At 34.0% G+C, this 27,935-nt stretch overlaps 4 protein-coding genes and 1 long non-coding RNA gene across 6 annotated transcripts; 2 read left to right on the top strand and 3 right to left on the bottom strand.

Moving 5' to 3' along the window:
- Positions 1-366: 366 nt before the first annotated feature.
- On the top strand, positions 367-3,933 carry LOC114932490 (cytoplasmic dynein 2 intermediate chain 2). The gene is made up of 9 exons (XM_085479791.1): positions 367-624; positions 721-805; positions 1,082-1,297; positions 1,373-1,607; positions 1,711-1,912; positions 1,997-2,196; positions 2,260-2,402; positions 2,987-3,189; positions 3,741-3,933. Exons 1-9 carry the CDS (start codon positions 566-568, stop codon positions 3,808-3,810), a joined length of 1,413 nt encoding a protein of 470 aa, XP_085335917.1. The 5' UTR covers positions 367-565; the 3' UTR covers positions 3,811-3,933.
- Positions 1,283-8,395, bottom strand: LOC114932491 (uncharacterized). Its single transcript, XR_014924054.1, has 4 exons — positions 4,318-8,395; positions 3,731-4,072; positions 2,321-2,468; positions 1,283-2,204 (listed from the first exon to the last, which is right to left on the bottom strand). It is a non-coding gene; the product is annotated as an uncharacterized LOC114932491 (long non-coding RNA).
- Positions 8,396-14,496: 6,101 nt separating this feature from the next.
- Positions 14,497-20,861, bottom strand: LOC114932517 (uncharacterized). The gene is made up of 2 exons (XM_029304755.2): positions 20,009-20,861; positions 14,497-18,077 (listed from the first exon to the last, which is right to left on the bottom strand). Exon 2 carries the CDS (start codon positions 17,992-17,994, stop codon positions 17,500-17,502), a length of 495 nt encoding a protein of 164 aa, XP_029160588.1. The 5' UTR covers positions 17,995-18,077; positions 20,009-20,861; the 3' UTR covers positions 14,497-17,499.
- Positions 20,862-20,981: 120 nt separating this feature from the next.
- Mau2 (Mau2 sister chromatid cohesion factor) lies at positions 20,982-25,076 on the top strand. 2 transcript variants are annotated; one of them, XR_003819910.2, is made up of 9 exons: positions 20,982-21,914; positions 22,169-22,348; positions 22,433-22,711; positions 22,793-23,039; positions 23,126-23,373; positions 23,600-23,805; positions 24,008-24,210; positions 24,289-24,546; positions 24,647-25,076. XR_003819910.2 is itself a non-coding variant. In XM_029304753.2 (8 exons), the coding sequence occupies exons 1-8, from the start codon at positions 21,690-21,692 to the stop codon at positions 24,483-24,485; spliced, it is 1,785 nt and encodes a 594-aa protein (XP_029160586.1). In that variant the 5' UTR covers positions 20,982-21,689; the 3' UTR covers positions 24,486-25,076. The 2 variants fall into 2 exon arrangements, 1 of the variants encoding a protein (XP_029160586.1); XM_029304753.2 differs by having other exon boundaries at positions 24,289-25,076.
- A 1,418-nt stretch (positions 25,077-26,494) lies between these two features.
- On the bottom strand, positions 26,495-27,910 carry LOC114932518 (uncharacterized). The gene is made up of 3 exons (XM_029304756.1): positions 27,836-27,910; positions 26,909-27,460; positions 26,495-26,758 (listed from the first exon to the last, which is right to left on the bottom strand). The coding sequence occupies exons 1-3, from the start codon at positions 27,852-27,854 to the stop codon at positions 26,661-26,663; spliced, it is 669 nt and encodes a 222-aa protein (XP_029160589.1). The 5' UTR covers positions 27,855-27,910; the 3' UTR covers positions 26,495-26,660.
- Positions 27,911-27,935: the final 25 nt, after the last annotated feature.

The raw sequence follows: 27,935 nt of genomic DNA, 5'->3' as shown, positions 1-27,935 counted from the left end.
ATATATATATATTTACGGTAAAAAATATAATTTGCCTCTCTTCAAATATATATAATATATATTAAAAAACAAATATCTCTCTTTAAATAAAATATACATATATGTATATTCATATATGCATATTTATGATTTGTGCAATAATCCACAAAGTATAAATGTAAAAGTGAACTAACAGATTCGACAGATAATTAATGAATATCTTTGAATTGATAGATAGTTAATAAATATAAACTCTTTAAATAAATTATACTATATACTAATGTTCCAATTTTAATGTGTTGCTTCCATAACATTCTACATTATCTGCTGAAGAGAAATATAATTTTTTGCAAATAGTTATTATCTTCCCTACATAGATGGTGAGAGTAGTTCTATTTCTCACAAACAGCTGATATTCTGTAAACATCAGCGTCTTCAGTGCAGCGTCTTAGCGGAAATAACTAAAATATCAATTGCAGAGTGTAATCTAAAATATTTTTGTTTCTTGCACATTGCATATTTATGAATAAATATATTTAAATAATAAAATAGGAGATAAGTGTGGAAATATTTATTCTATTGAAAAATGTTTAATACCAAATCTTTTGACGTTGTGAGTTTCAATTCAGAATTGTCTACGACAAAGTAAGTATATATTCACTATTTATGTATTATTGTAAAACACTTCAATATTTTTTGTTTTAATTAATAATTAAAATACATTATGTACATATTTTTTAGATTGGAAGCATCCGCAAATGTTCAAACTACAGAAATAGTTTATACTGCTGATGATACGCAAACCACAGATACAAGAAGTGTTGGGGTATCTCTTATGCTATATTTTATTTGAATTTAGAATTTGATTCAATTTATTTAAATAAAAAAGCACTGTGAATAAAAGTTGTAAATAAAATAGTGCTTCTCCACATCTTCTATACTTGATTTTTATATATTAAAAATTCAAGTTATTATTGTTTCAATATCATCTATTTTAAATAATTAATATATCATAAATTTTAAATAATTTATATATCATAAATATTAGGTTGCATCTTGTGAAATTCTTTAAAACATGTAATATTATTTTTAATATTTTTAGATTCAAACAATAAATGAACAAAAAACAAACACACAAGTAGATTATGACAAATTGGCAGAATTTCTAAAGAGAGTTACACCAGGAGTCTTGGAAGTCCTTGATGAAACTTATGGTAGCAATGCTTTTGATGATTATAACCCTAATGTTACGGAAGCTTCCTCTGCTAATGTAGAGATATTGAAAAAAATAAGTGCATTGAAAGAATCAGACACTCAGGTATGTTTTTTTAAAACAAGATTAGTAAGTAATCACATCATACACATGTATTGCTTAATGCCAAATATTTTGTAGATTAAAGTAAGTGATCTATCATGGAGCACCGTTGGTGGTACATTAGCAGTAGGTCTCAGTCATATCTATCATGAAGCATGGTGTGATCATCTTTCAACAATACAATTGTATAATTTAACAATAGAGGATAATCTCACCGATGCCCCTACCAAAACATTAGAGACAAATGGATGTATTACAACATTATGTTATCACCCAACGGAACCTTCTATTCTTGCAGCTGGATTGTCTAATTGTGAGTTTCTTTAACATGAATTAAAAAACAATATTAAGGAAAGTTAAAATTTTGTTATATTTAATAAATGTTCATACAATTTCTATTTTTTTTTTTTTTTCAGGGGATGTATTAGTCTGGAATCTTAGAAATGATGATTATATTACACCCACACATGTGTGTACGCATAGTGACTGTGTATCTCAAGTGTATTGGAGACCGAGATCAGTGAACGACGTGACTCTATTATTAAGTTCCAGCAGAGATGGATATATACTGATTCACAAATTGACAGCTAACTTTACAACCGTCCAGTTGCATAAACGGTATATTACCAGTTGCATTCTCTTCCTCTCTTTTCGCGATATAATTAGATACGATCTTATTTATTTATGTTTATCGTATTTTAGATTCAAGATAGTCAAAGAACGTAATCCAGTGGAAAATGCTAGGCCACGCAGTGCTGGAGGTACTCGCGAACGCGCTGCAGAAGCAGGATTGTGTATCACGAGTTTTGATTTCTCTCCAAGACATCCTAGCATATTTGTCGTTGGAACATTATGTGGTGGAATCTATAAATGTAGTTTGGACAGTGTAACTCCAATCGAAGGTTCGTACCTGTTAAAAATGTGAGATCTTTATTATAAATAAAATATATTCTTCTCAATTTCAGGAGATGCCACGCTCATAGATCCCGTAATTGACGAATATGAAAGACTTGAAGGTAGCATTACCTGTATAAAATGTTCGCCGTTACGTAATTTATTTGTCATCAGTACTACAGATAAAGAGATCCGTATATACAATCTTGACGAGGTAAATTCTCTTCTATTTCAGATGTTTTAGGTTTTTCTTTAAATATATTATCACAGTATCATGGCCCTATGGAAATAAGGAATAAGCACTTAATATTTGCATACATTTTTCAAGTTTCAAATTTCAATCAATAGTTTGCTAATAATTGAAACATTGAGTTTAAAAAAAAATAAATTCTAAAAAAAATATTTAAAAGCTGAAATCTACATAATTTATACTATGAAAATATTAATTATTTGCTACAAATATTGTGTGAAACTGAAACAATATTTAAACAAAGTATATATATATATATATATAAATATATTTTTATCTTGCATGAATATATCATGACGTTAATAATAGATGCAATATCGTGTAAGAACGTGTAATTTTTTGCAAAACGTGACTTATTCAACGTTTACGGATGATTCATTTAATTATTCAAGGCCAGAGATAAGTTTTTAAAGTATTCGTTAATAAGCACAAGATAAAATTAATGTATATGATAAATTTTTAAGGACAATTTGTAAATTTGTTATATATTAATATCAATTTCAATTTTATAATTTGTGTAATTGTTTGTTACATGGACACACGTGTAGCACGTTAGTCAGCAAACCATTTCTGTGGACAATACAGTTGTGGGATTAACATGGATGATTGGTAATCAAGATATATTTGCGGCATATGGGGCAGACGCGTATATAAAATTCTACAACGTCACGGATGCTAAACCGATGACGTGTGCAAAATTCGAAATAACTGGCAAACAAAGCATCAGCAGTTTACGCGTCAATTCCAAGAGGTACGCGCAAGCATAATTAAATTCGGATGACTCATCGTTCGTGGAAACTACTTTCTCTTTCTAATTTTAAACACGATGGTTACGATATTTGTATCTCGTTTGTTTTCCTGGCATGTATGTGTTCTCATTTATAAAAAGAAATGTTTCGTTAATTTTTTATTAAAAATATTCCAGTCTCATGACTAGCTGAAATTTATGAAAATTGATGATACATTTATACATATAAAGTGAAAATAAATTTGAAATTGAAAAAGATCTAGAACAAAAATTGAATATTTTAATTGATTGCGTTGAAATATGTATATTTAATTTTTATATTTTAAATTGCTAATAATATGAAAATAAGAGAAAACAAGAACTAGTATATACCCTTATCTTTTATGCATATATATATAAAATATATATTGTATATATAAATGTCTTTTCTATTTATGAAGTCAAATGCGATTGCACAATCATGTACTCACAATTCCAACGCAAAATTAACAAAAAATATTGATAAAAAAATTATATACTATAGAAAAATTAATATGTATTTTACTTATTTTTAGAGATATTCTGGCTGTTGGAGATGTTCGGGCAAATGTTGAAATATGGAAATTTCCACGTCACTTGTTTTGAATACAGTTTTGATCGACGCCGATTACTTGTAATATTTGCTGAATGGACTGACACCACTACATATATTCTACATCGCACATGTATATCTGCGTTTTTATGTGAATAAAGTATTTGAAACACTGATTTTTTTTCTCTCTTCATAGCGTGTTTTTTTATTCCTCGATAGATAAGGAACGACACGCATAATTCTTGGAAATGTTTATCTCTCGGATTAGGGGCATCGCTATTTTATGATTGAAAAAATATCCATCAAAGATTATTTCTGAAACAGAGATAAAATTAAGAAACATATTATACATACATTTATAAAATAAGTTATTAAAACAATTTAATAACTAGTATATTTTGTACTTTTCAATCTTATTGAAGAATAAATATAGTTTAATAACAAATCTATCTTCACATTTGAACTATTTCTAATTTAAATAAAATTAGCAATATTTGAATATCAAAAAAGCTAATATTATACTCTATAAATTATGCAATGCATATAAATAAATCTATTACCTCTATATGTATCGATATGTTTATACAACTGCAATCTGAAAAAAATAATTTAATAGGAATAAGGGAAAATATACTTTATTTATATTTCAGATACGATGAAGAGTTGTCCTGAAAAGGACAGTTATGTATATTGCAGATGCTTTGGTGGTGTTCCTTGTCCTTAAAAGGACAGTTATGTATATTGCAGATGCTTTAGTGGTGTTCCTTGTCCTTAAAAGGACAGTTTTGTGAAGTTTGTCCTGATAAGGACAGTTTGTATGCACACTTGTGTGTATGTTTATTGCTTCAACCAAGAAATGCAGCATCGTCTGTGATGCATTTGCGGGTCCCTAAAGGGACCCTAACAAAATGAAAAGGATTATGCGGGAGAATCTGGTTTAAAACGGAATACAAGGAGGTAGGGAAATGATGGGCAAAATCAAAAAGTCGATTCTCTCGTTAAAAATATCTTGTAAATCTTGAGGACGGCCAAAAATTGTGTTGAAATTTTTTCTCCTCTTTTTTTCTATTTTTGTAAAATAATTTTCTTCTTTTCATTTTTGGAAAAGGAATAATAGGGAAGGGAACAATAAGGAATGGGATGATAAATGGAAATTTCTTCTACTCCATCTTGATGATTTTTTTCATCGCTTCTCACGTCATATGGAAAGATGTTGGCTCCATTCTGTTCAACTTGTACAAACTTTAAAGGTTCTCTCATCATGTCGTTTAAAACGCGACAGCACCTTTTTTTTGCGAAACTCGTCAAACGAGTTCGCAACTCGTCTCCTCTTCTTCTCTGTTTCTCCAATCTTCACCATTCGAATCCAATCTCTGATATCTTTCTGACTTGCTTGTTTTCTCTCCTGCTCGCTCCTCTTTCTCTTTTTGTTTAACAATGATATGAATATGTGTGTTACACATGATTCACATAAACATTTCGAAATATATGAACTCCGTCCCCGTATAAGTAGATGTATAATCATGCCGCGCTGAAATATACTCTGGAAGTCATCAAATATCCTCGGGAACGGAAAGTTCTAGTAAAACTCACTACGATTATCTCCGTACTCTCGACTGTTGCATAAAGATTCCGCTTGGATGTCTTCGCGTGATCGAGGAATCAAAACTCCACGTTTGTTTCCCTGGTTATCGTCGACCGGAATCGATTTACCGCATATTATTGCACGCCAATTTTTTCGACTGCTCTTTGGCTCTCAATTTGTTCCGCTTCTTCTCTCCGTCAACAAGCTTTCTCATTCTCGTATCTCTTCCTTGGACTCTTTTTCTTCTCCCGCATCTTTCATCCATTCATACAGGCCAATCTCTCTCTCTTTCTCTCTCTCTCACTTTCGCTCTTTCTTTCTCACTGATTTCACCTTCACACTTATAATTTTTTTGGTGCCTTTTATATTCAAAAAGACATTTTCTGGTCCGTTTTTCTTCTTGGAAATCTTTGACACTCGCTCCATTCTCTCATTCATTCATTCATTCATTCAGATTCAAGATATCGCTCTGCTAACGAACGGAGAGCTTTTTTTCATATATACTTGCTGCTCCGCTCTTTGCCCCGTGTCTTGATGTCATTCACACCCGAAAAACTTGCATTTTCTTACTCTTCTTCCTATTTCTTTCCCTTTCTTCTTCCCTCGTCACTTCACTCATATGTCGAATCTTTGCTACTTCCTCATTTTGTTTCTTCCTCGAGAAACGCACCGACATTATAAACGTGCAAAGCAAAGTATGATATAAACAGTTACGCTCATAAGCAAGACTCTTCCTCTCTCTTTCTTGTCGAGCGTGTTAAGCGAACAACTTCCGGAAAGCCTCCACCTTTATTATATGCCTATATATTGTTCCAATAAAGTCTTTGTCTTCGATTTCCATCTCCTATCATATCTCGATCTCCCGATTCTTTTAATCTCCATCGATCTTCACATCTCTTCTTATACATGCCAAGAATAAAGACAAAGAAAGTTATGGCGATTCCTGGCGCGCAGCTTCTCGACGAACCGCAACAGCGAAATTAGCATCCGTCAACCTTCCATTCTCTCTTTCTTGCCGACTCTTTATTCTCCTCGTCGGACGCGCAAGCACGAGAACGATTGTTTCGCGGCGAAAACAATGGGATGCGCGTCGAAAGGTGGCCATCAGCTGATTATCCACGTGACCTTCTCCTCGTCTCTTCCGCGCAATCAATCACGACGATGCCATCGCCACGATCTCTCGGTACCGCATCTCCTCTTCTCCTTTCGAACCGTCCCGAGCAGGTAAAAGGTTTTGTTTCTCTCGGCTGTGTTGTATCCTGAAGATAATTGGCTGGAATACTTCTGTCGAAGACAATTTCTTTTTGTTGTTGTTGAAAACCACGGTTCTTACAGCTCTCAGGTATATTTTGTCCTCGCGAATGCGTATCGCGGAAGTCTCTTGCAAGAATTGTGTCTGGTACTGGATTGTTGGGGATGCAAACCTCGGATTATTGGATCGTCATCGTGGATGAACAGGCACGATCGATAGATTTCGTTTTTGCGCGTAACGACGAGAGCCTTCTCTTCTTTCCCTTGCCACCTTTCTTCTTCCCTCCGTCTTCTATCTTCTTCGTCCTCTTTTATCTTCTCTGCACTCGGTCGTAATGGATCTTGAACCAACGGGATCGCCAATGGAAACTACACTTGCACAACTTCCGGAAGTCTTCCTTTCTTCTCGCGTAGCAAAATAATTATTTCCCTCTTAGTCTGTTTACAGACGAGAGTATCCACCTTCTCTCTCTCATGCGCGTTTTTTTAATTCGCTTATTTACATCTGTTTAAATGTGTATCATTGTCTATATTACTATCCTCTCAATCATCGTCGATCGATGATCCCTCCTCATGTGTAAACCGCTTAATCTTTAATCACGATATAATACACGATGTCTATTACGCTCCGGTCGGACCTTAAAAGTATTTAGCTTTTTGTTTTTTCTTTTACATTGCTACATAGTAGATTACGACTCTATCTCTTATGTACTCTAGAAACCTCGAGGGTTAATTGCGTCTCGTCGTGCCCATGACAGAAATTGTCAGAGAAACACGGAGGGGGGAAAATCATCGTCGTTATCATTTGTCATCTCGTCAACGTTGTTATCATCATCACAGAGATCGCGACTCGGTTATTCTTAATAACTATTATTAACTTCCTCTAATAGATTCGCAGTTCTTTATCACTTTCTCTCTTCTCTCTCTTCCTTTCTCTCTCACACTCTCGCTCGCTTTCTCTCTCTTTATAGACAACGGTCACAATCAATACCGTTATCTTCTCGCAATCTCATATAGACATACATTTTGTATCGACAAAAAAAATGTCATTATTCAAGGTTCTCTTACAATACTTTCACGTCGATCTGCGCGATCGTATTGTCTATAATCCTGTCATTCGTACATTACTATTCTCTCCAAGATTACACAACACGCTTGAATTGCTCGATCACGATCGGCTTTTATATTTTTGCAAATACAAAATGTATGCAACTATAATGTATGCACTATGCATATATATACGAGAGTTGTTTCTTTCAAAAGCATTTGGTATCCTTAGGAATATGTCATGTCAATTTGCTCCCGCGTCTCATTTATATTTATATTTTTTTTTTTTTCATGGTTTTCCGAGATCGCGCTCATACCTACTTTTTTTCAAAAGAAACAACTTTCGTAATATTTATTCAAAGCATCACACATTCTCTTTCTTTCTCTATCTCTCGCGCGATAATATGTATTTCTATCATTGTTCCATTAAAGCAGACCAGAGTTTCGAGAAATAATTCAGTACAGCGATGCTCAAGTATAAAGTGTAAACTTACGAACGAACGTAGAAGAAAAGACGTAGAATAAAATTGCGTGCTCGAACGAGGGAGGAATATGCGTGCACACGTACATACAAGAGAAGTTTATTTCTCTTTATCTCGTAAATTTCCACAAAACTTTCGATGACGTTACCGATTTAATTTTAAAAGCATGTATTCATTAAATACATCTTATTCTGGATTTTCTTGTTTTTGTAAGATTAATACCGCCGAACATGTGGGTGAATGCAATGCTTATATTTAAATATAAAAATATAAATATTTTATATATACATATATATAATAAACTTTAAAATAAATTTTCAAGTAACTCAAATAAAAATAAAAATATAATTTTAAAAATAAATATTTATATTATATACTCGTTTTGTTCTCGCATATTTGGTAAAATAAAGCAACAATAACTCTTTAAAAAAAACTTGATGACAGTATAAGTTCAGCTTTTAAAGAATCGTTCAACAAATAAAGTAGTAAACATTATTAAGAAAATAGTGAAACAGGACAAATATAATATTTGCCCATATGTTCCTAATATTCACATGTGATAATGCGATATATCTTCTTAAAAAATAAGACGTCATAGATTATTATTATAATCATCGGCTCAAATATTTCTCGAGCATCATGAAACTTTTTAAGAATTCGAGATAACTCTTCATTAATAAATTTGCGACGCCATCAATAATCACGTGGCGAGATCTCTTTATCAATCAAGAGTCAGACTTTACGCACAGATACATATATTTCTCCCCCTCCTCTGACGCGCCGAGAAATTAAGAGGAAAAAAATAGAACCTTACACACACGCTTATTTATCGAATGGGAAAGTTTGCTTTCACACGCGCGCCCAAAGAGGATACATGTTTCGCATGTTGCCGTTTGAAAACGACAATCTAACATCTCATAATATAAATTTACGCGCGTGCGAAAACAATTTTTTAATCTAAAATGACACATTTTTTCCGGCGATCCGTCTCCGAATATTTTTTCCAATCACTGCATCACGTTAATGATGCAGTTCATTGCAGTAAATATGCAAGTGAGCAGCTTATAAAGCTGATTATTTATGAAAAGACAAATAAAAGCTAATATGGATCGACTGATAGATATGATGACATGTAAAAGTACATTTAAAGTTTACTTAATAGTACACTTTTAACAATACTCGTCTGTATTATCTTTTATTTCTCTCTTTCATTAAACCATTTGAGTATCAATATCTTATTTTAAAAAAAAATTCGACGATGGGTCGATAGGAAAAATGTGTCCTTGAGAAGGAAGCTCTTTTGCTCACACACATACATACATGCATACTCTCTTTCTCTCTGCATATATATTTCTATATATATTTTGTATTCTTTTTACTCTCTTTTCCATTCTTTCTTTCCGATTTTGGCACCCACTCACTCTACCATATATTCGCTCGCATGCGCACTCACAGATATACACATTCATCGTCTGGAAATACGCTAAACTATATTTAAATATATATATATTGTATATATATCAAGGTACATGGTCTCTCGATTCGCTCAAACAGTCAATGCATTTTCCCGCCGTGAACCGGCGAACAATCTTTTCTTCGTTGTCGGCGACACGATCGCCACGATACGAGAGACGAGGACATTTTCGTGCATTTTCCGCGGTTTTCGAGAATTAGCGAATCCCCATTTGTCTCATGCGAGACACGCTTGCGAGGGTATCGCGTCCTCTCTTCTCTCGCGTATATAAGTTTCAATTATCCGGACGTATCTCGTATCGCCGCGTCGCGCGGCCGCATAAAACGGCGGCAGAAGGAAGGATAAAAAATATTGTCGTCGACGGGTCGATCCTTCCTCCAGAAGGATATATGCGCGCGAAAAAACGCTTTGCAAAGCGGCGAAGAAACTTCTCCCTCCCGCCGTCGTCGTCGACAAACGTCACGTCCGACCACACACTTGTAAAACGAACTACCTCGTCGTGTCTTTTATAATTCAATCAAACGTTCACCGGGGAATTGTACGCGTACATTTTTTTAGGGCGCGCGTAAGCACGCGAATGCGCGAGTGCTTCGCACCGGAAACGCATCGCACGTCGTTTACAAAGGTGTTTAATATTAAATGCAAGAGGACGACGATGGTACACATTTCTGATGTACGATTCGTTCTCGTCTTCTCGACGTAGCCAGCCGAGCTTTCTTCTTGCCCGACGAATTAATAAAAAGAGAATCGAATACATTAGAAACGTTGATCGACAATCGATGATTCGTATTATCGAGTTTCATTCGCTTTCCTCTGCATATGATATATGCGATGCTCTTCCGGAGTGTAAATATGTAAATATATGTCACGTCACGCGGGCTTACGCGATCCCGATAAATCATTTTGACGAGATGAAAAGCTCGTGAAACGATTGAGATCGAAATTCGTGCCTCCGATAATTTTAGAATAATTGAAGCTTAAAATTTAATTAAAAATATAAGAGAATTTGATCTTATGAAATAAGACGGTATGAAGAGGCACGAATCAAAATTTAACGTCAAACGCAAATTCGCATGGAGAGAAGAAAATAATCGAAGGAATGTATTATTGTATCTCTCGTCGAGGAGTAAATTAATAATTAAATGATATCGCGATTCTAAAAACTGATTCTGAATAATAACATCGTAACATTGGATCATGAAGTGCTTCGGTACAACAATTATACTCTCTCGCTCTCTTTCTTTTCCTCTCTCCTTTTTCTCCTTCGTTTCGCTCTCTGTAAACTTAATCCTAAATTTAAGGCTTATGTAATTAATCGACATAGTGTTTCGTGTGGCTGTGTGTTTTGTGTCCCTGTTATGATCAGTGCTCGGTATGATAAGACGAGAGCGTATGCGAGTTTGGACACTAAAGTTTCAAATTTCTGTTTTTCCTCGCAGAACACGCTTTCCCTGGAATTTTCCTCTCTATCGATCAGACGAAAAGCGGAAAATTCGAGGCGCAATCGTGAGAAAGCTCGGCAATCTGTTCGAACACGTTGGCTTTTTTTCCTCGATGAGCTTCAATATCTTCGCTTTCACGTATTCAAGTAGTCCGCGTTGCTGCTCTCTACGACGACGGAGATTCGCAAATTTTTTCGTTAATTTTTGCAAGTTTTTAATAATAGAAGATTCGATATTGGTCAAAAAGTCCATTTCATCTTTCATAAAAACATTCTTAGATTTCTGTCAAGAGTGCGAAATAAAAAAAAAATATGTACCGCCTAACTATTGCGTTATGAAAAAATGAAAACTTATATCAATCGTCCTCGCATCTACAATATTTTCCTTAAAAAGCGTGTATCCTATCCTCCACTAAATACAAATAAAAGATGCATTTAAAAAAACTAATACTCTTTCTTAAGCGAAAACGTTATTTACTAAAAAAAAAAAAAAAAAAAAAAAAAAAAAAAAAAAAAAAAAAAAAAACTGCGCATTTAATCTCCTAACAAATCCATTCACGAACGTTCATCGAGAGTTAGTCCATTCATGTCATATTTTGTTCAAGAAAGAACCAAGACCCTTATAGAAAGTTCACGAAGCAACCTAAACAAAAAGGAAAAGAAATTATTAATCAAAAATTCTTGTGAAAGTCCCAAAGCAATTTTCTTTATCTTTGTATTCTGTACTTTTCTAAAAAGTTATCTGTAAGAAAGTTTAGGAAAATCTGTAAAAAGCACCGTGAAATTTTAATAGTATTTTTCTTCCTTCCTCTTTTTGTTACTATTATTATTACTACAATTACTAATATTACTAATATTACGACCGAGAAAGAACAAACAAAACGTTTCTTGGAAATATTATCTATCTTTGTTATATATTGAATACGAGCGTGAAACAAAATTAAACTAACGAAAATAGGCACATTGATATTTTGAAAATACAAAAATGACTAAGGCGGATATACACGTATATACAGGTAAATGAAACTTTCTATTCCTATAAAATGAAAGTTTTATGTCTGTTACTAACGAAAATTAATTACGTATTTTATATTCAACAAAAAATATATAGCTACTGAGAATCTAGAAAGTGAAACGCTTAAATGCATCTCGAGTCTAAATTATTTTCAACGGAATTCGATCTGACTTTGTAAATAAAACGATGCTTATATATATTTTATCACTGTACATTACTACAGTAATAGTAAAATCGATACGAATCGATACGAAAAAAATTGCAAAATCGGGGAATTTACACCATTTCAGCGACACGACAGCTTTCTCTCAAAAATCTGTTTTGCGAAAGTATAGTTATGATATCTAGAGAAATGATGAAGAGTTATCGAAAGCATCAATAAGAAATTAATATCCCGATGTACGATCAGCCTTACTCGATTACCGCGTTTCGACGAGCATAAAACTTATTCGTAAAACTTATTCGCGATCGTCTTGAAGACGGTCCTCCCTTATCCTCTTTTCTCGACCCTCGAAAATCTCGCGCACTTATAAGCTCAAGCCTATATATTGCGATTTTGTACATTACAATATCACAATTGTATGGTTGACCGATAAATGGGTCGTCCCGCGTCTACACAATTTTTTTTTTCTCAATCGAAAAACAATCATGGATTTTGCTCGGACTTTTGGATTTTTTCCCCCAAACTCTCTTTGAAAAAAGATCTTACATCGATTATACTCGAGCGCTCTTACACGCTTTCTTAAATCAAGAATCGCCACGGCGGTGATTTTAGTAAAATCGCTCATTTGAAAATCGCTTTCTTCGTCGATCCACGTTTTTCGGGACGACCCAACCGCACGTCGGCACGTTGCAATTATATAAACTACAATTATCAGCTATATTTGTGTGTATGTCTTATAGTCACGATAATTTAATCGCGTTTTAAAGCCGCGAGCTATAGATAACGCTCGGATCATTGTGCCTCTCCTTTTTCTTTATTTTTTTTGTTCTTTTCTCTCGATCGCGCCCGCTTTCGAGCGCGTCCGTATATTGATATTACTATCGAACTGTCAAAAATTTACGTTTAATTAATATTAAAGCGTGAAGAATACGGAGATGTTGTATGCCCTCTCTTATGGGAGGGAGCGAGAGAAAGGGACAAAGAGAGGAGGTGCTTATCCTTCTCTCTCTTTCTCTTCCTCCTGCTCACTCGCTTATTTATCATTATGTTTTTATCCAACTATAAACATCATTCTCATATATCTTATCGTACTTCATTATTCTCATATATCTTATCGTACTTAAATGTTATTTTATGTTTGCTCTATATTGGTGTACATGTGTATATACATGTATACACGCACACATTCATCACGCACACATACATTCCACACATACGTATTATATTAATTAGTGTTATTAATTAAAAGTTAATAGTATCTATTGAGTCATCATCACAGCTAATTTCTTATCGACTCTTCTCGATTAAACGCTTGATTTCTCTACTATTCTGGTGGCTTTCTCCTTTCTCTTATCAACTCCATCTACCTCATTCGTTTATCGTATGTATTGTTCTTTTCCGGTTGTACGTTTGCATAGTAAAATCGACAGGGAAAAAATCGAGCCTGACGCCAAAAAACCACACAGACCTCTAGAAATCCCGATTACATGTGCGCGTGCTTTCTCGCAGGATGCTCAACTTGTGACTTTTTTCGCGGTTCTTGACAGAGAAATAAGACGAAAAACCATTATCTGTATCAATCGCGACTTGGACGATTCGCACGTGTGCATATGTACATATCAATTTTACAGAGGAAAATTTATACAATCGAAATTACAATTTTTGCTTAGACAGCTGATATTTACACAATTATTATTCCGAGATCGTAACGAGACTGATTGGCATGCGCGTCTTTATAATAATAATAAATACACATATGTTTCCACTTTTAATTTGTCCTCTTTTCCTCTTTCTCTCTCTTTTACCGGACGGCAGTGTTTAATTCGTTTCTCTCTCTCTTTCTCTTGCTCAAGAAATCTATTGCGACTTCTGAGACCTCGACAATTCACAGGCTATAAAGCATACTGATTCCAAGGCTCTTATGGCCACTGAATAGCGCAATGTGTTTCGAGAGACGTAGTTTCTTGACATTTACAGAAACGACCGGGCTAAATCGATTCGACGACTTTTGTTGATCACTATCGTTCGCGAGAAATGTATAGATTCACCAAAAGCGAATTAGCATAAAAAAAGAATAAATATTTGTCTTATAAAAAAAAAAAAAAAAAAAAAAAAAAACGATTTATCGATATTAGCCGTTTAATGTGACCTATGTGAGCTATATATTAATATATATACTTTTATATTAACAAAATATGCAACTTATTTCGTTGAAAAAAAATATAAAAAAAAAATAAATTGAAGATGTTAATCAGCATTATTTTGCATAAAACGCGGACAGAATAAGAAACGAAAAAAAGAAAAAAAAACAATGCAAAACAATAACATTTTCATTACGCTATTCTTTTAGTTTCTCGTAGTTTATCACGTAATTAATTTTCGGCGTGATTTCATTTTTTTTCTAATGATTCTCGTATAGAGATATATATTTGAATTCATTATTGCCGTTGACAATAAACAAATTAAATTCTGAATGTGAAAGTGCATATCAATCGTATAAAAATAATCTCTGGACTGGCAATTTCGCGTAATTCTTCGCGCACATAAATCGACGTTCACATAGATAAAAGGAAACAAGTTTCGAACTTTCTCCTCGTATCCTGGGATATCGATTTTCTCTCAAATCGTTGTGCACGACGCTAAACACCGAAAAAAAAGTCTCGCGCACATTCGAGTTTGCATTCGACAAATCGTTGTCTCTATATATCCATATATATATAGCAATATATATTTCCTTTCAATAATCTCCGACGTCATAAATCAAATCGATCAACGTATGATTGTATCAACTGCTACAAATACCGTCGTATTCTGAAGATTACGTCTTACAAAACTATAAATACGGAGCGAAAAATCGAAATTGTAATATTTTGATATCATTTCTCTATCAATCTTGCATCCTTCTCGCTTATGAGTCTATTTCTTTGTATCTCACAACTGTGTTCCACAAAATTCATCATACTTAAAATTAATAATTGCTTATCGAAGAAAGAATTGACGTAAGGAGAAAAATAAACTATGTATTGTTGCAAGAAAATTATTGCAAGTTATCAGAAAACTTAAAAAAAAAAAGAAAAAAAATAACATTAGTTAAAATACTACGTCAAATAACTGTATTCAGTCTGTGGCTTGAAATAATTTTGCTATAAAGAAAAAAAAGAATTTTTTAAAAAACTTAAATCGATCGTATTCTCCACGCTGTTTGTATCGTTAAGGCCTTATCTTACTACTATCATTGTTATTATTTACCCTTAAATATTATTGTTATCGTTACTGTGTATTATAGATTAATTGTAAGTCCATTTACTTGTCCAATATAGATAGAGGTGATGCGAGTTTGATATGACAATTGCGCCCGTAAAGTATGTATTATGAACAACGAAAAACTTTAGTGCATCGCCCTATTTCCTACACTTGTTAGCATAATAGAACTTTCCGTAAACTCGCACAAAGAAGAGTCTTTAAGGACGGGTTGAGTCAACGTCGATTATCGTTAAACATTCTTCCTGCTTTTTTAACTACTTATGAATTTTCATCTCACTGATAAGGACACAAGTATTAATTCCTTAACCGTATTGTTATCAAGACCTGTTCTACAGCTGATTACAACTTGAGAAAAGATAATCAGACGTTAACCAAGGCTATTATAGATAATGACGACGCTAATGTTCTCTTTTCCCTTAAAAAACTCTCGTCCTTCATATTTAAATAAAGCATCGAAATATGTTAGTATTTGAATTTTTCAAAAGCAATAGTAGAACGATCATCACGACAATTTACATATTAAGAGCATAGATTAAATCTATTATAAATCACTTGTAAATATAAGAAAAATATTTCATTTTTGTAATAATCAAATTTGACAATATTTGCTTTATCTCGATTTCTCTGTCCATTTTTGCTCTCATATTCTTTCTTGCCATCATAAAAATGAATCTTAAATTTAATAATTTTGTCGAAACATGCCGAGAATCGAACACGAAAAATGTGATCAAAATTTGGATTTAATGCAATGTCGTAATGATTAATGTCTGAAGCATTCATACAATCATATCGAAGCATTCATTCGTAATAATTTGTGTATGAATAATCTTCGTCTATCAGTCAGTTTCCCCTATTATTCCGATCCTTTCTATTATGTCATTTATAGTCATCTAACTCCCCTCTCCTAACTTGCACTATGAAACTCAAAACTTACATAGTTATATACTTATTTCACGTGTGTAGAACAATGTGTAGCAGAAAATAAAAATATCCCCAACAAAAAAAAAAGAAAAATAAACTAAAAAGGATTACTTGAAATTAATGTCCCATACGAAACTACATCTTCTACCATTTGTAATACCAAAATGATAAAGAAACTGTTAATAAAGAAGTATACTGATAACGATCATTAGTCGGGCGGCTGTTAAACGAATAATTATTTGTCCAGCATCTCCGCGCTACGGAGCAGCAAATTGTATGACATCTTTGATGTTGCTGGCTTAAGATGATGGAGATTTGACAAGATAAAAACGCGCGCGGAAACACCGGGTGTCTTGAGAGCGATGCGAAACGCGAGCTTTGAAAAAGAGTTTGCGTAAAGAGTTATCAGACACGTCTTTTTTTTTTCAACGCGTCGATACTGAAGCACATCTCGTATAACAGAATCGCGAAACGCAACTTCGCTCGTCCGCGCTAGTCGTATCGTCAGACTGAGGCTATACTTTCTCTCTTTCTCTGTGTGTTCGGATGTTGTATAGATAATATATGTATGTACGTACATAGGGCTCTCCTTGTGTTCCTTTTTTGAAAGTTTAGCGGTATACGATAATCTAAAATACAGTATTACTTACATTTTGTTTCACAGCGTATGATGGCGCGTGATGAGAGTTCCAGAGAACGCAATACATATACATATATAATGTATGTATCTTTTGCGCGCGCGCGCGCACACACATCGATCGCGACATCGGGACGCACCGATGCACCGCGTGGTAATTCCGCCGTGTGCATAGTCTACGGTTAAAGTCTGTATGCTGGATGTGTAGCTTAGCGTAAAGAACGGATTATGGTATCCACTCGCGCGATAAAATCGAAAACCCGTGTGTACGGCCTGCACACGGTGTCACCATCATCCATCGTTATCATCGTTATTATCATTAATTATTATTCTCTATCCTCTTGGCCGATGATGACCTTATCGACGATGATTCCCTATCGTACCTGATTCTCTAGGAGCTGCTGACGGCCGCCTCCTCCCTTCTCGAACGGCGCTGGTGGACCCGTTGTTAGTCTTTGGGTATCAGGCCTGGACGTTTAGCACTATATGCAACTGGCTCGCGTATTCGCTCGCGCTATTGGCCCGGCGACAGCCGTCCATCAGTCTAGTCACCGTGCTCGTCCAACGGCTCGGCGGTTTGGGCACGCTTGCCGGCGATGGCGTTTCCGAGAACTTGGCACCCGCGTAGAAGCTGTTGTTAGTCGGGCTGCTGCTTGGACTGCGCTGCTCACAGCGTTGCTGCTGCTGCTGCTGCTGCTGCTGTTGTTGTTGTTGTTGTTGATGATGATGTTGCGGCGAGTTCCTCGGACTTTTGGACGACGAGCTATACGGGCTGCAGCTCTGCCGGCCGTCTTTGGTGTTCCTGACGACGTGGCGGCCGTTCTTGTAGAGGAACGGCGACGATTTACTATTGGAACGATGATGCTGATGATGATTGTGCTGGTATTGAAACCCGACCTTCGGCGAGGCCTGGCGGTCCACCTTGGCGTTGTCTAACTTGGGCGCGGAATTCGTCATGGCTCGGATGTTTTTTCTTTTTCTCTCCTCGTCTTCGTAGCCTCGTCACTCACCCTCCTCACGAGACCGACAAAACCGTCGGCCTGCAACAGAAAGCGGTTCATACAAATACACGAAAGTCTTTTTTTTTCAATCTCCCGTTTTTATTTTTATATCTTCACTATATTTATAATAATATATACTAAAGTGCTACTTCCTTATTTGGAAAAAGGAAATGCTGCTTTCTTTATTTGAAAAGAGAACGTTATTAAATATTATATTAATATATGTGTATATTCCTAGTGCATATATAATTGCACAAAGACTATTAAAGAATACTATGGTGAATTATAAGAAAAATGCTACGAACTTTGACATACTTTACAGTGAAAAAGTAAAACATTCAACGAATATTATACTCATTCATTTACATTCATTTATGTAAATGCAAACTGAAAATTAATTCAAAAATAAAAAACAATATTAAAACTATATATAAAAAGCAGATGTTACATCCATTTACTAAAATTTATTATTAAATTTTTATTAAAACTTTTTTAAAAAAGTTAAAAATTTATTAAATTTATTTTTTATAAAAATGAGATTTTGTAAATGTCATGTTGATTCAATTTTCTACAATCCAATTGTTTACGCGATATGAAATAATAATCCATCATGTTGTGAATTTTGTTCATCCCGATATTTATGAATATTCGCAGCGTAAAAATATTTTTATGCTGACGATTTGCTGTTTACATAATAATGATAAGCGAGAAATGTGCAACACGCGGGGGGGATTCACCGATAGGATCTTGTATTTTTCTCCACATAAACATTATTTGCCGCACTTTATCGAGGCAAAAAATAAACACTCTTATCGATGTTTAATTAACACGCGAAGGTAAAATATAAAATTTATATTATTATTCTAGTGTTATATGTATATCGTATAATAAGACGAAGTTGCTATATGCGCAATAATTAATTATTTCGTATTTCTCGAAATATTTATATTTGTCTTTAAAAAAGAATATTAAACATTTTTTTCAAAGAATCTCACTTAACACAAATATTTATTTTAACGATATGTATGTAAATGGACATAAAAAAGATTTAATAAGAGCAAAATTAATTTCATATTCATGAATTTCATCATTAAGTATTATTATGGAATAGAATTGCAGCAAACAGATTAAATTGGCAAGCATCCAAGAAACAATCTTGAATCAAAGTAAAAATAAAATAGTAAAAATGAAATAATAAAATAAAAAGCAAGAAACAAGCTTTTTTATGTTTACTCTTTTATTTATTTTTATGTACTATTTTTACTTTTACTATTTTATTTTTACAATGATTCAAAGCTGTTTCTGAAAGATTTGCATAAACATTATTTAATTGCATTTACATGAATATCTATTCGGACTTGTGTTTTATTTTCCATAAATCTCAATATTGTGTGAAATTTGTACATAGTTAACATAAAAAAAAATAATTCAGCCAATTTTATTCTGAATTTATTCACTCATTAAGAATTAAGGAGAATGCCATAAAGCATAATCAATGCATGATGAAACGATATTTACAAGAGATAATACATAGCCACAAGTTAAGTCGAAATTTTACATTCATTGAGATTAGAGACGTATTGAGATTTATGAACACAAGTACGATCAGATATTCACATTAATAAAACAATGTTTACGTTATTGAGGCCGAGTCCCACACACTCACACACATTCCTCGCTCTTTATCTTATTTCTACTTCATCGTGACCCGGCCCCTCTTTCCCCTTCCTGAAGCCGTTTCCTGGATGCCTGCCGACATACATTTTCGCACAACGAAACGAAAGAACGTATAATCTCGAACGCTCGCCAAAGAGTTCTGAATAATTCTTCAACCTAAAGCTGTACTACTTCACAATTCAACACATATTAAATTAATAAAATATTTTCAATCAACCGTAAAAAAAATATATATATTATTAAAATACTGAATATATATATATATTGAAACTACAACAATGAATGTTTCTTACTTGCAATTAACGCGGGTCTGCCTCTCGGAGACGATCCCCCGCGTTCCTCGGCGTCCTCCGTGCTCAACAATATTTCCAACTGCGCAATAATCACAGTACCCAGGGTAGAGCAATGGTGGGGACGAGGACGACGGCAACGACGACGACGATGATGACGATGCGTAGGAATAATGTGCGGCGGGGTATCCCAAAAACCTGTTCGCGCGATGCTACCTCGCTTCGAGTTCCTCTTCTCTCGCGGTCCTCCCAGTGCGCGTTCCTCGCAGATTCGACCACATCCGGCGACCGTTCGCCACCTTAGCGTCTCCTTCCTCCTGTCTCCTCCTTCCTCCTATCCTCGCGGAGAGAAAATTCCTCTGCTTCTCTTCCTTTTCGCTGACGCGACACGAAAAACACAACAACGACTCCTCTATCCCAAGATGGCGGACACGAGTTGTTTGGCTTCGCTCTGGCGCTGCCAGATCCCCAGCCAATAATGCAATATATACCTATATGTCGATCTAGCACCCGGAGTAATAGTATAAGCGGAGCGTCCTGCTTTTGACAGTTGAACGCACGCAGACATGCACACGCGTGTACGTGTGAGGCTACGACGCTTCGGACTCTCCGTATGTTCACTCGTGCGCGTCCTGGCTTTTCCTTCGTCTTCCTCGCTTCGTTACCTGCTTCTCTCGAAAATCGTACACACAAATAACAGTCACTGCAATTGAGGAAAAACCAAACTCTCGTGCTTTCTAATATACAAGGATGTAGATAGATATATATATATATTAATTACATCCTCCTACGACACGTCTCCTCTAACACTACCTCTCGCCTTCTGCTGCCTCCACTTTTTATAGATCTTTCACTCGCAACGGAAAGACCAGGATTCCCCCTTCTATCGGTAAATCGATCTGCGCATGTCACTCCCCACCGATTCGACTTTGCTCTCTCTGCTGTAACAAAGGAAATGTGTGTATGTATATATACGTGTGTTTACGTAAATTGTTGGATAAAGAGTACACGTACGTTCGGCGAGATCAACAATGTTTTATTTATTTATTTTTTTTTTTTTTGACATTTGACACCCTCGTGAATGACGTGAATATTATTCAGTATCGCTAAACAATCGATGTTTATGACGATCGATAGGAGAGACGCGCAGATAAGTTCACGTCGCATATTCTGTGCAAATAAAGGTGCGCTCGAAAATCCTACTCGCAGGACAAAATAGCTTTCGGCTGACCAATCAGAATTCAAGGAGCAAAAATGAGTACGATTTTCGAACGCACTACTCTACGTAATATTTGTTTTTTTACATCGAGTGTTTACGAAACGAGATAGATATATGAAACGAAAATATTATTATATGCGCATGATCAGATTTCACGATAAGATTTATTATTTACTTAACAAAAAAAAAAAAAAAAAAAAAAAAATTAGAGATGCGGATTCTCAAGCGGATCTTGCGTCTCTCTTTAAAATTGTATCATCGAGCTGAGAAAAAATATATTTCTCGTGAGATTTAGCCGTAAAAGCGCTGCGCAACTTCCAGGAAACGTTTGGAGACTTTATTTACGAATGTACACGCATACCTTTTTTACGAATTGGGTCGTTCCCCACCCTCGAGGTCTCCCTCTCTCCGGTGCGTGTTGTCGAGCTCAATGGTCCGTCCGTCCACCGTGCGTGAAATGTCAAAATGGCGTCTTCTCAGGACGCTTGGTATCTCTCGTTGCTCGGTCTGGCCGAGAATTTTCGCACGTCAAGTCCGCCCAATGTCAAATCGTGCATCCAGTGTCTCCAGGCGGTTTTCTACTTCAAGCCACCGCCTCGCGTCGAGGCGCGAACCCACCTTCAGCTCGGCAACATCCTGCTCACGCACACAAAAAACATCGATTTGGCGCGATCTCACTTAGATCAAGCGGTTAGTCGTTACTTTATTTACACGTACCTCGAGATCGATTTTCGATCCCCGTATCTCCCCCGTTTCGAATCTCTCTCGCGAATTCGAGCTTTTCTTCGCACATTTGTCTCTCTTTCGTTCTAACCTCTCCCCATTTTTGAAAACATAACAAGCATGTGATGTATATGTGTGTATATGTGATTTGGAACATAAGATTGATCATGATTAATCAGCTGTCATCTAATAACTAATGATTCTTCGTTTATTCTCGTTAGTGGCGACTGAGTCAGAACATAAATACGTTTGACGATGTGAAGTTTGAAGCAGCTAGTGTGGTTGCGGAATTGTACGAGCAGCAGCAACAGCCAAACCTGAGCAAGCCGATATTAAGGAAGGCGATAGAATTATCCCAGCACAATGTCTACTGGCATTGCAGGCTTATTTTTCAACTAGCGGTAAATTCAATCAAGATTGTTCTATTTTTCTGGGAATATAATACCTGGGAATGTTTCTCAAAAATGATAATTTATGTTTTATAGCAAATTCATGCCTCAGAGAAGGACTTTGTGGCAGCGAGCAGTCTGCTCGCAGTGGGTGTGGATTATTCTCACATAAGCAATGCCGGTTACACTAGAGTTCTCTTTCTTCTATCTCGGTGTATGCTTCTCTTAATAGACAAGAAATTCACAGAGGTTCATCCTCTTTTAAACTCGGCGGGACATCATGTAGAAAATTGGCAAGGTAGTCCACATCAAAAGGAATATCTGAAGGTGTACTTTTTAGTTCTTCAAGTATGTCACTACCTCATGGCAGGCCAGGTAAGAATAAGCTTATAAACATTAATGATTTATATAGTAAATGTGCTATGCAATTTGATATATTTAATTTTTTTAAATTAGGTGAAAAGTGTGAAACCTTGTTTGAAGCAATTACAACAGAGTATACAGACTATAATGTCTCCTAGTTGGCCAACTGACGACGTAGTCACAGGTTCCAATAATGGAGATATGTTTATATGGATGCCAAAAGATCATCTATATGTCTTGGTCTATTTAGTAACTGTCATGCATTCTATGCAAGCTGGATATATGGATAAAGCACAGAAATATACCGATAAAGCCCTTACTCAAATTGAAAAACTGAAAAGTAAATATGCAATATATATTTTTTATTTCTTTGTATCAATTTAATGCTCAGTCTTCAAAAAATTAAAAATATTTATTATCTTACAGTTGTCGATAATAAGCCTATTTTATCCGTGTTTCAATTAATGCTCTTGGAGCATATAGTTATGTGTCGGCTTGTAATGGGAAATAAAAGCGTTGCTCTCGCGGAAATTTCTCAAGCTTGTCAGCTTTGCAGGCGACAGCCTAGATTACTTCAAGGCCATAGACCACAATTACATGCATTACTAGGTTTATATGCAATGTCTATGAATTGTATGGAAGCTGCAGAGGCTCAATTTACTGCTGCACTCAGAGTAAGAAAAACTATGTGTTGTTATACTTATTATCTATCTTTAATGTTATACAGATCAAGTTTTTATTTAAATTTAAACATTTTATATATTTGTTTTTTACTTTAGTAGGTTTTTATTTTCTTTTAGTTGTCACAAATTTGACATAGAAATTTAATTTTAGGTTGACAAAATATCTATATCTTTACTTAATAGCATTGTGAAAGAAATCGTTTTATCATCATTTTAGACATCACAGGAGAGAGAACTCTGGACATTTGCAAATTTGAATTTAGCGATAGTATATCTCAGAACAAAAAGAGATGCCGAATTAGGAGCATTATTAGAAAGGATAAATCCAGAATCTCTACCATCACATTCTCATTCCTTGAGGGCAGCTGCATATTATGTACAAGGACTCCAAGCCTTCTTTGGCGCTAGATATAATGAAGCAAAGTAAGATTTTTTTCTAAAAGTTCTTATGTCTTTTATAAGTTACATAAATACATACATATATATATATGTATGTATGTATGTATATATATATATATGTATATGAATTCAATTGCTGAAAAAGTAGAGAAGTTAAGATAAAACAGTCTGGTTTTTAGCAATATATAAAATAATTCTTGTATTAATATATAATTACGATTTTTAGACGATATCTTAGAGAAACATTAAAAATGGCAAATTCAGAAGATTTGAATAGACTTACTTCGTGCAGTCTTGTGCTTTTGGGACATATATTTCTTTCATTGGGAAATAGTAGAGAATCAATGAATATGGTCACACCTGCGATGCAATTAGCTTCTAAAATACCTGATGTACATGTACAATTGTGGGCTACTGCTATTCTTAAAGGTATATATTTTTATCGATTGTGTATTATAAAATAATTCAATGTTTCTTAGTTGCTTACATTCATAATTGATGTTATAGATTTGTATAGAATTTGCGGTGAACCTACTCGTGAGAGCGAAGCGTATCAAATGCACTGTACATTTTCCCAAACTTTGTTGAAGGACCATTTTCAGAGTACTCAAATGAATGAGCACTCACTCATTCATTGGACAGATGGTCCAGTGCCTGCGTTACCAACCAATCCACCACCATCTACATCGCAAGCAATTATCTAATAACATAAAAAGATATTTAAGTGTGTCTATTTACTTAAACTCCAGATTATTTGCTGAAGCGGTATATATTTGTATTACTTATTTATTGGGTTGTAAAGTGTAAAATTTGTTTCAGCATTATTTAAATATTAAGAGAATAATTATAATTGGTAATGTTTCAGAAAATTGGATTAATGTGTGTGATGAAAAAATGAAAGAATTACTGGATATTTGATATAATATCCATTTTTTAAAATATGATTTCTGCAAGAACATGTGGCAACTAGGTACAGCTGCAGAGCTTTTGTGATAACGTTCACATTAGTATTTGAGTCATCAAAATTACATGGGAGGGACTGATAATATATGTAGATTGATATGTTTTGTTTACTTCAAGTTTATATAATTTAAATTAATTTTTACATTATATTTTTTTGTATGGAATTATACTTTGTAAGAGGGATACAAATGTCGATTTTTAACATACAGATGCGTTTTTAAATCTATATAACGTTCTACCGCACAATGTGTTTAAGTAAGATTTGTACTGCACATATAGAAAGTATAGATCACAAAAAAATATAGAATAAAAAATTTTATTTTTGTTTAAAAGTTTTATCAATTTCATATTTCAGATTCTAATATGATCTTGCAAAATTTTCTCTATACGTTGTCAATCCACTGTGTTTAGTATGTTAGAACTGTTAGCAAATAAAAATTAATTAATTAAGTTTTCAAACCTCCCCGAAGGAATATATACATATATATGTATTAGATGTATTATTCTTTAAATTTTTAATTATATTATTGTAAAAATTTTAGTGGAAGAAGCAATCAACTTTTAAATTGTCGTGAGTAAAGAGGAGATGGGGAACAAGTATCAAAATTTAGATTAATTTTGTATATATGGAATTATAATTTATATGTATAGGGATATATATAAATAAGATAAAACTGAATTAATTTTCAGATTTGATAAATTATCTAAATGAATTATTAAAATGATTTTACTAATTCTTATCATACATTTTCTTTTTTTAATGACCAAAGTAAACAATAATTTGGCTGTGGACATAACAGAATAACAGCACGTTCATTAATGGTATGATAGAGGATGATAGGTACAAAATTTGCAAATTGATAAAGCAATTTTTTTACCTATTATATACCTAAGATGTTTCAGTATATGTATTATATGGATATATAATTAAAAATGTAATTATTATTAGTATTAGTTACAGTAAATAAAAAAGGGGCCTTAGAAAGAACTGTAGTAATTTAAATAACAAAGAATTTTATGAAATTCTTTGCTTTGTTTAAATTACTCTGAACATATTTTGTATATATTTTTAAAAGTAAAAGGTACATATGCAAACAATGGATAAGAGAATGTAATAAAACAGGTTTATTAAATATTTCATTGTTATCGCAAAAAGACGGTATAAATCTCATTTTGTAATTTGTTTCTTTAAATGTTAAGCACTATATTAATAATGTATAGGTGCTATTATTCAGATCATTATATAATTAAAGTGTCCCTGATGTTATACATTGTTTTCTTTTGAAAAAAATAAAGAATATAGACTGAGAGTAAAGAGAGAGAAATCTTTTTTGACAAAATAAAGAAATAAAATTTTACATGTTATTGCATATAAATTTAATTATATATGTACAGTTATCTCCTTTTTTTGTATAATATCGAAAATACTCAAAAATTAAAATTATTCGAATTGCTCATTATTTTGCTACACAATTATGTGCAATAAATATATTTAGTTTTACACTAATTTCATTATTTACAAGAAAATATTAGTTATATTTAAAAAAATTTACTGATTCTATAAAATTTTATTTTGTATCAAATCGTGGATAAAAACACAGAAAAGAACTCTTAAAAATATTATATTTTTTAAATTTTAGTTTCTCTTATATTTAGTAAAGTGTGAGATATATTTGATTTATTATATTAGGTATATCCCTTTTTTATTTACATGTCCCCCAAAGTAGAATTAAAAGAGTGTAATAAGAAATATTTTTACTAAAATGTGATTTATTTCATCAACCACATTTTTAGACAATCTATAATTTTCCTATTAATTTTATATATATATATCAATATCTTACAATTTTTAAATGATTTATACAATTTTTAAATGACTTATTACACACAACTATAGATGTCAAAGATACTGTACATTATTTCCTGTACCAAATTTGTGTGGTTTTCATACGCTTTATCTTTTTTTGTAATTGTAAGACACCATATAACAATGCTTCAGCTGTTGGGGGACAACCTGCAATATTGAAGTCTTACTATAGTAAACAATAATAATAAATAAATAAAATAAATAGTTGTTAATCAATACAACTAAGCTATTTAAAAGGCAAATAGTTATAATATAGAGCAAATATAATATAAGCAAAGAGATATAATATAGATTTACCTGGTACGTAAATGTCCACAGGTATAATTCTATCGCAACCTCTGACCACAGAATAACTATAATGATAATATCCGCCTCCATTTGCACAACTTCCCATGGAAATAACCCATCGTGGTTCAGGCATTTGATCATAGATCTTTCTCAAAGCAGGTGCCATTTTATTCGTCAAAGTACCAGCAACTATAATAACATCTGACTGTCGAGGCGAAGCACGGAATACAACGCCAAACCTGTCCATGTCATATCTAGGCGCCGCAATGTGCATCATTTCTACAGCACAGCAAGCTAAACCAAAAGTCATTGGCCATATTGAGCCTTTGCGTCCCCAATTTAATAGATCATCCACTCTAGCTAAGGCATACTCTGCCATATTATTGGGTCGAAATGGACTGTAGGGCTCAACTTTAGGTTTCTCTGGTAACTGCGTCTTTGCCTTCTGCACAGATGATTCCGTAGCCATATCTTTAGTCTGAATCTTTGTGGTAGCGGCACCACATCCTGATACTGCCACATTGTTGCGCACTAGAGACACCAGTCCCTGTGGGACGTTATCTGTAAAAAGAATCAAAAGAATGTAAAAAAAAGATCAATGTATTATTGTGTTTACATAATAAAGATGAACAGCTGCGTTGATAGGTGCTTAAAAAGTATTTTGACAAAATAAATTTTAACTACGCAAATAAACAAATGCGCATTAGATATTATGACATATATCAGATCTTATGCAATAACAATATTAAAACGAAAAGTGAAGACGAGATCGAGAAATTTACTTCGAAATTATCAATCATTCATCATCTAGATCAACGCAGTATTTCCATATATATAAGATTAAATACACATATTATGCTTCATAGTGCACCAGAATAGAAATGTAAAGATATTTAATTAACAAGTATTGCCACAATTTACAGTAAAAAAACTCACGTGTGACGGAACGAAACATTTTCGACCTCACGTCACGAAGACGTTCGCTGCAACGCGAACATACCTATAACGCATGCGTCAATCGCGATTAATCGCATTC

Source organism: Nylanderia fulva, unplaced genomic scaffold, assembly GCF_048542155.1.
Source record: "Nylanderia fulva isolate GAGA-0341 unplaced genomic scaffold, ASM4854215v1 Scaffold13, whole genome shotgun sequence".
Taxonomy (NCBI): domain Eukaryota; kingdom Metazoa; phylum Arthropoda; class Insecta; order Hymenoptera; family Formicidae; genus Nylanderia; species Nylanderia fulva.
This window is presented reverse-complemented; position numbering and strand designations above follow the sequence as displayed.

Bases quoted from the DNA above. Each gene is read 5' to 3' on its own strand.
- LOC114932490 (XM_085479791.1), top strand. From the start codon at position 566: ATGTTTAATACCAAATCTTTTGACGTTGTGAGTTTCAATTCAGAATTG. The intron at 1,913-1,996 runs GTATATTACCAG...ATCGTATTTTAG, and splicing joins ACCGTCCAGTTGCATAAACG to ATTCAAGATAGTCAAAGAAC. The intron at 3,190-3,740 runs GTACGCGCAAGC...ACTTATTTTTAG, and splicing joins TTACGCGTCAATTCCAAGAG to AGATATTCTGGCTGTTGGAG.
- LOC114932517 (XM_029304755.2), bottom strand. From the start codon at position 17,994: ATGACGAATTCCGCGCCCAAGTTAGACAACGCCAAGGTGGACCGCCAG.
- Mau2 (XM_029304753.2), top strand. From the start codon at position 21,690: ATGGCGTCTTCTCAGGACGCTTGGTATCTCTCGTTGCTCGGTCTGGCC. The intron at 23,806-24,007 runs GTAAGATTTTTT...TACGATTTTTAG, and splicing joins GCTAGATATAATGAAGCAAA to ACGATATCTTAGAGAAACAT. The intron at 24,211-24,288 runs GTATATATTTTT...TTGATGTTATAG, and splicing joins GGCTACTGCTATTCTTAAAG to ATTTGTATAGAATTTGCGGT.
- LOC114932518 (XM_029304756.1), bottom strand. The intron at 26,759-26,908 runs GTAAATCTATAT...TCAATATTGCAG, and splicing joins TGTGGACATTTACGTACCAG to GTTGTCCCCCAACAGCTGAA.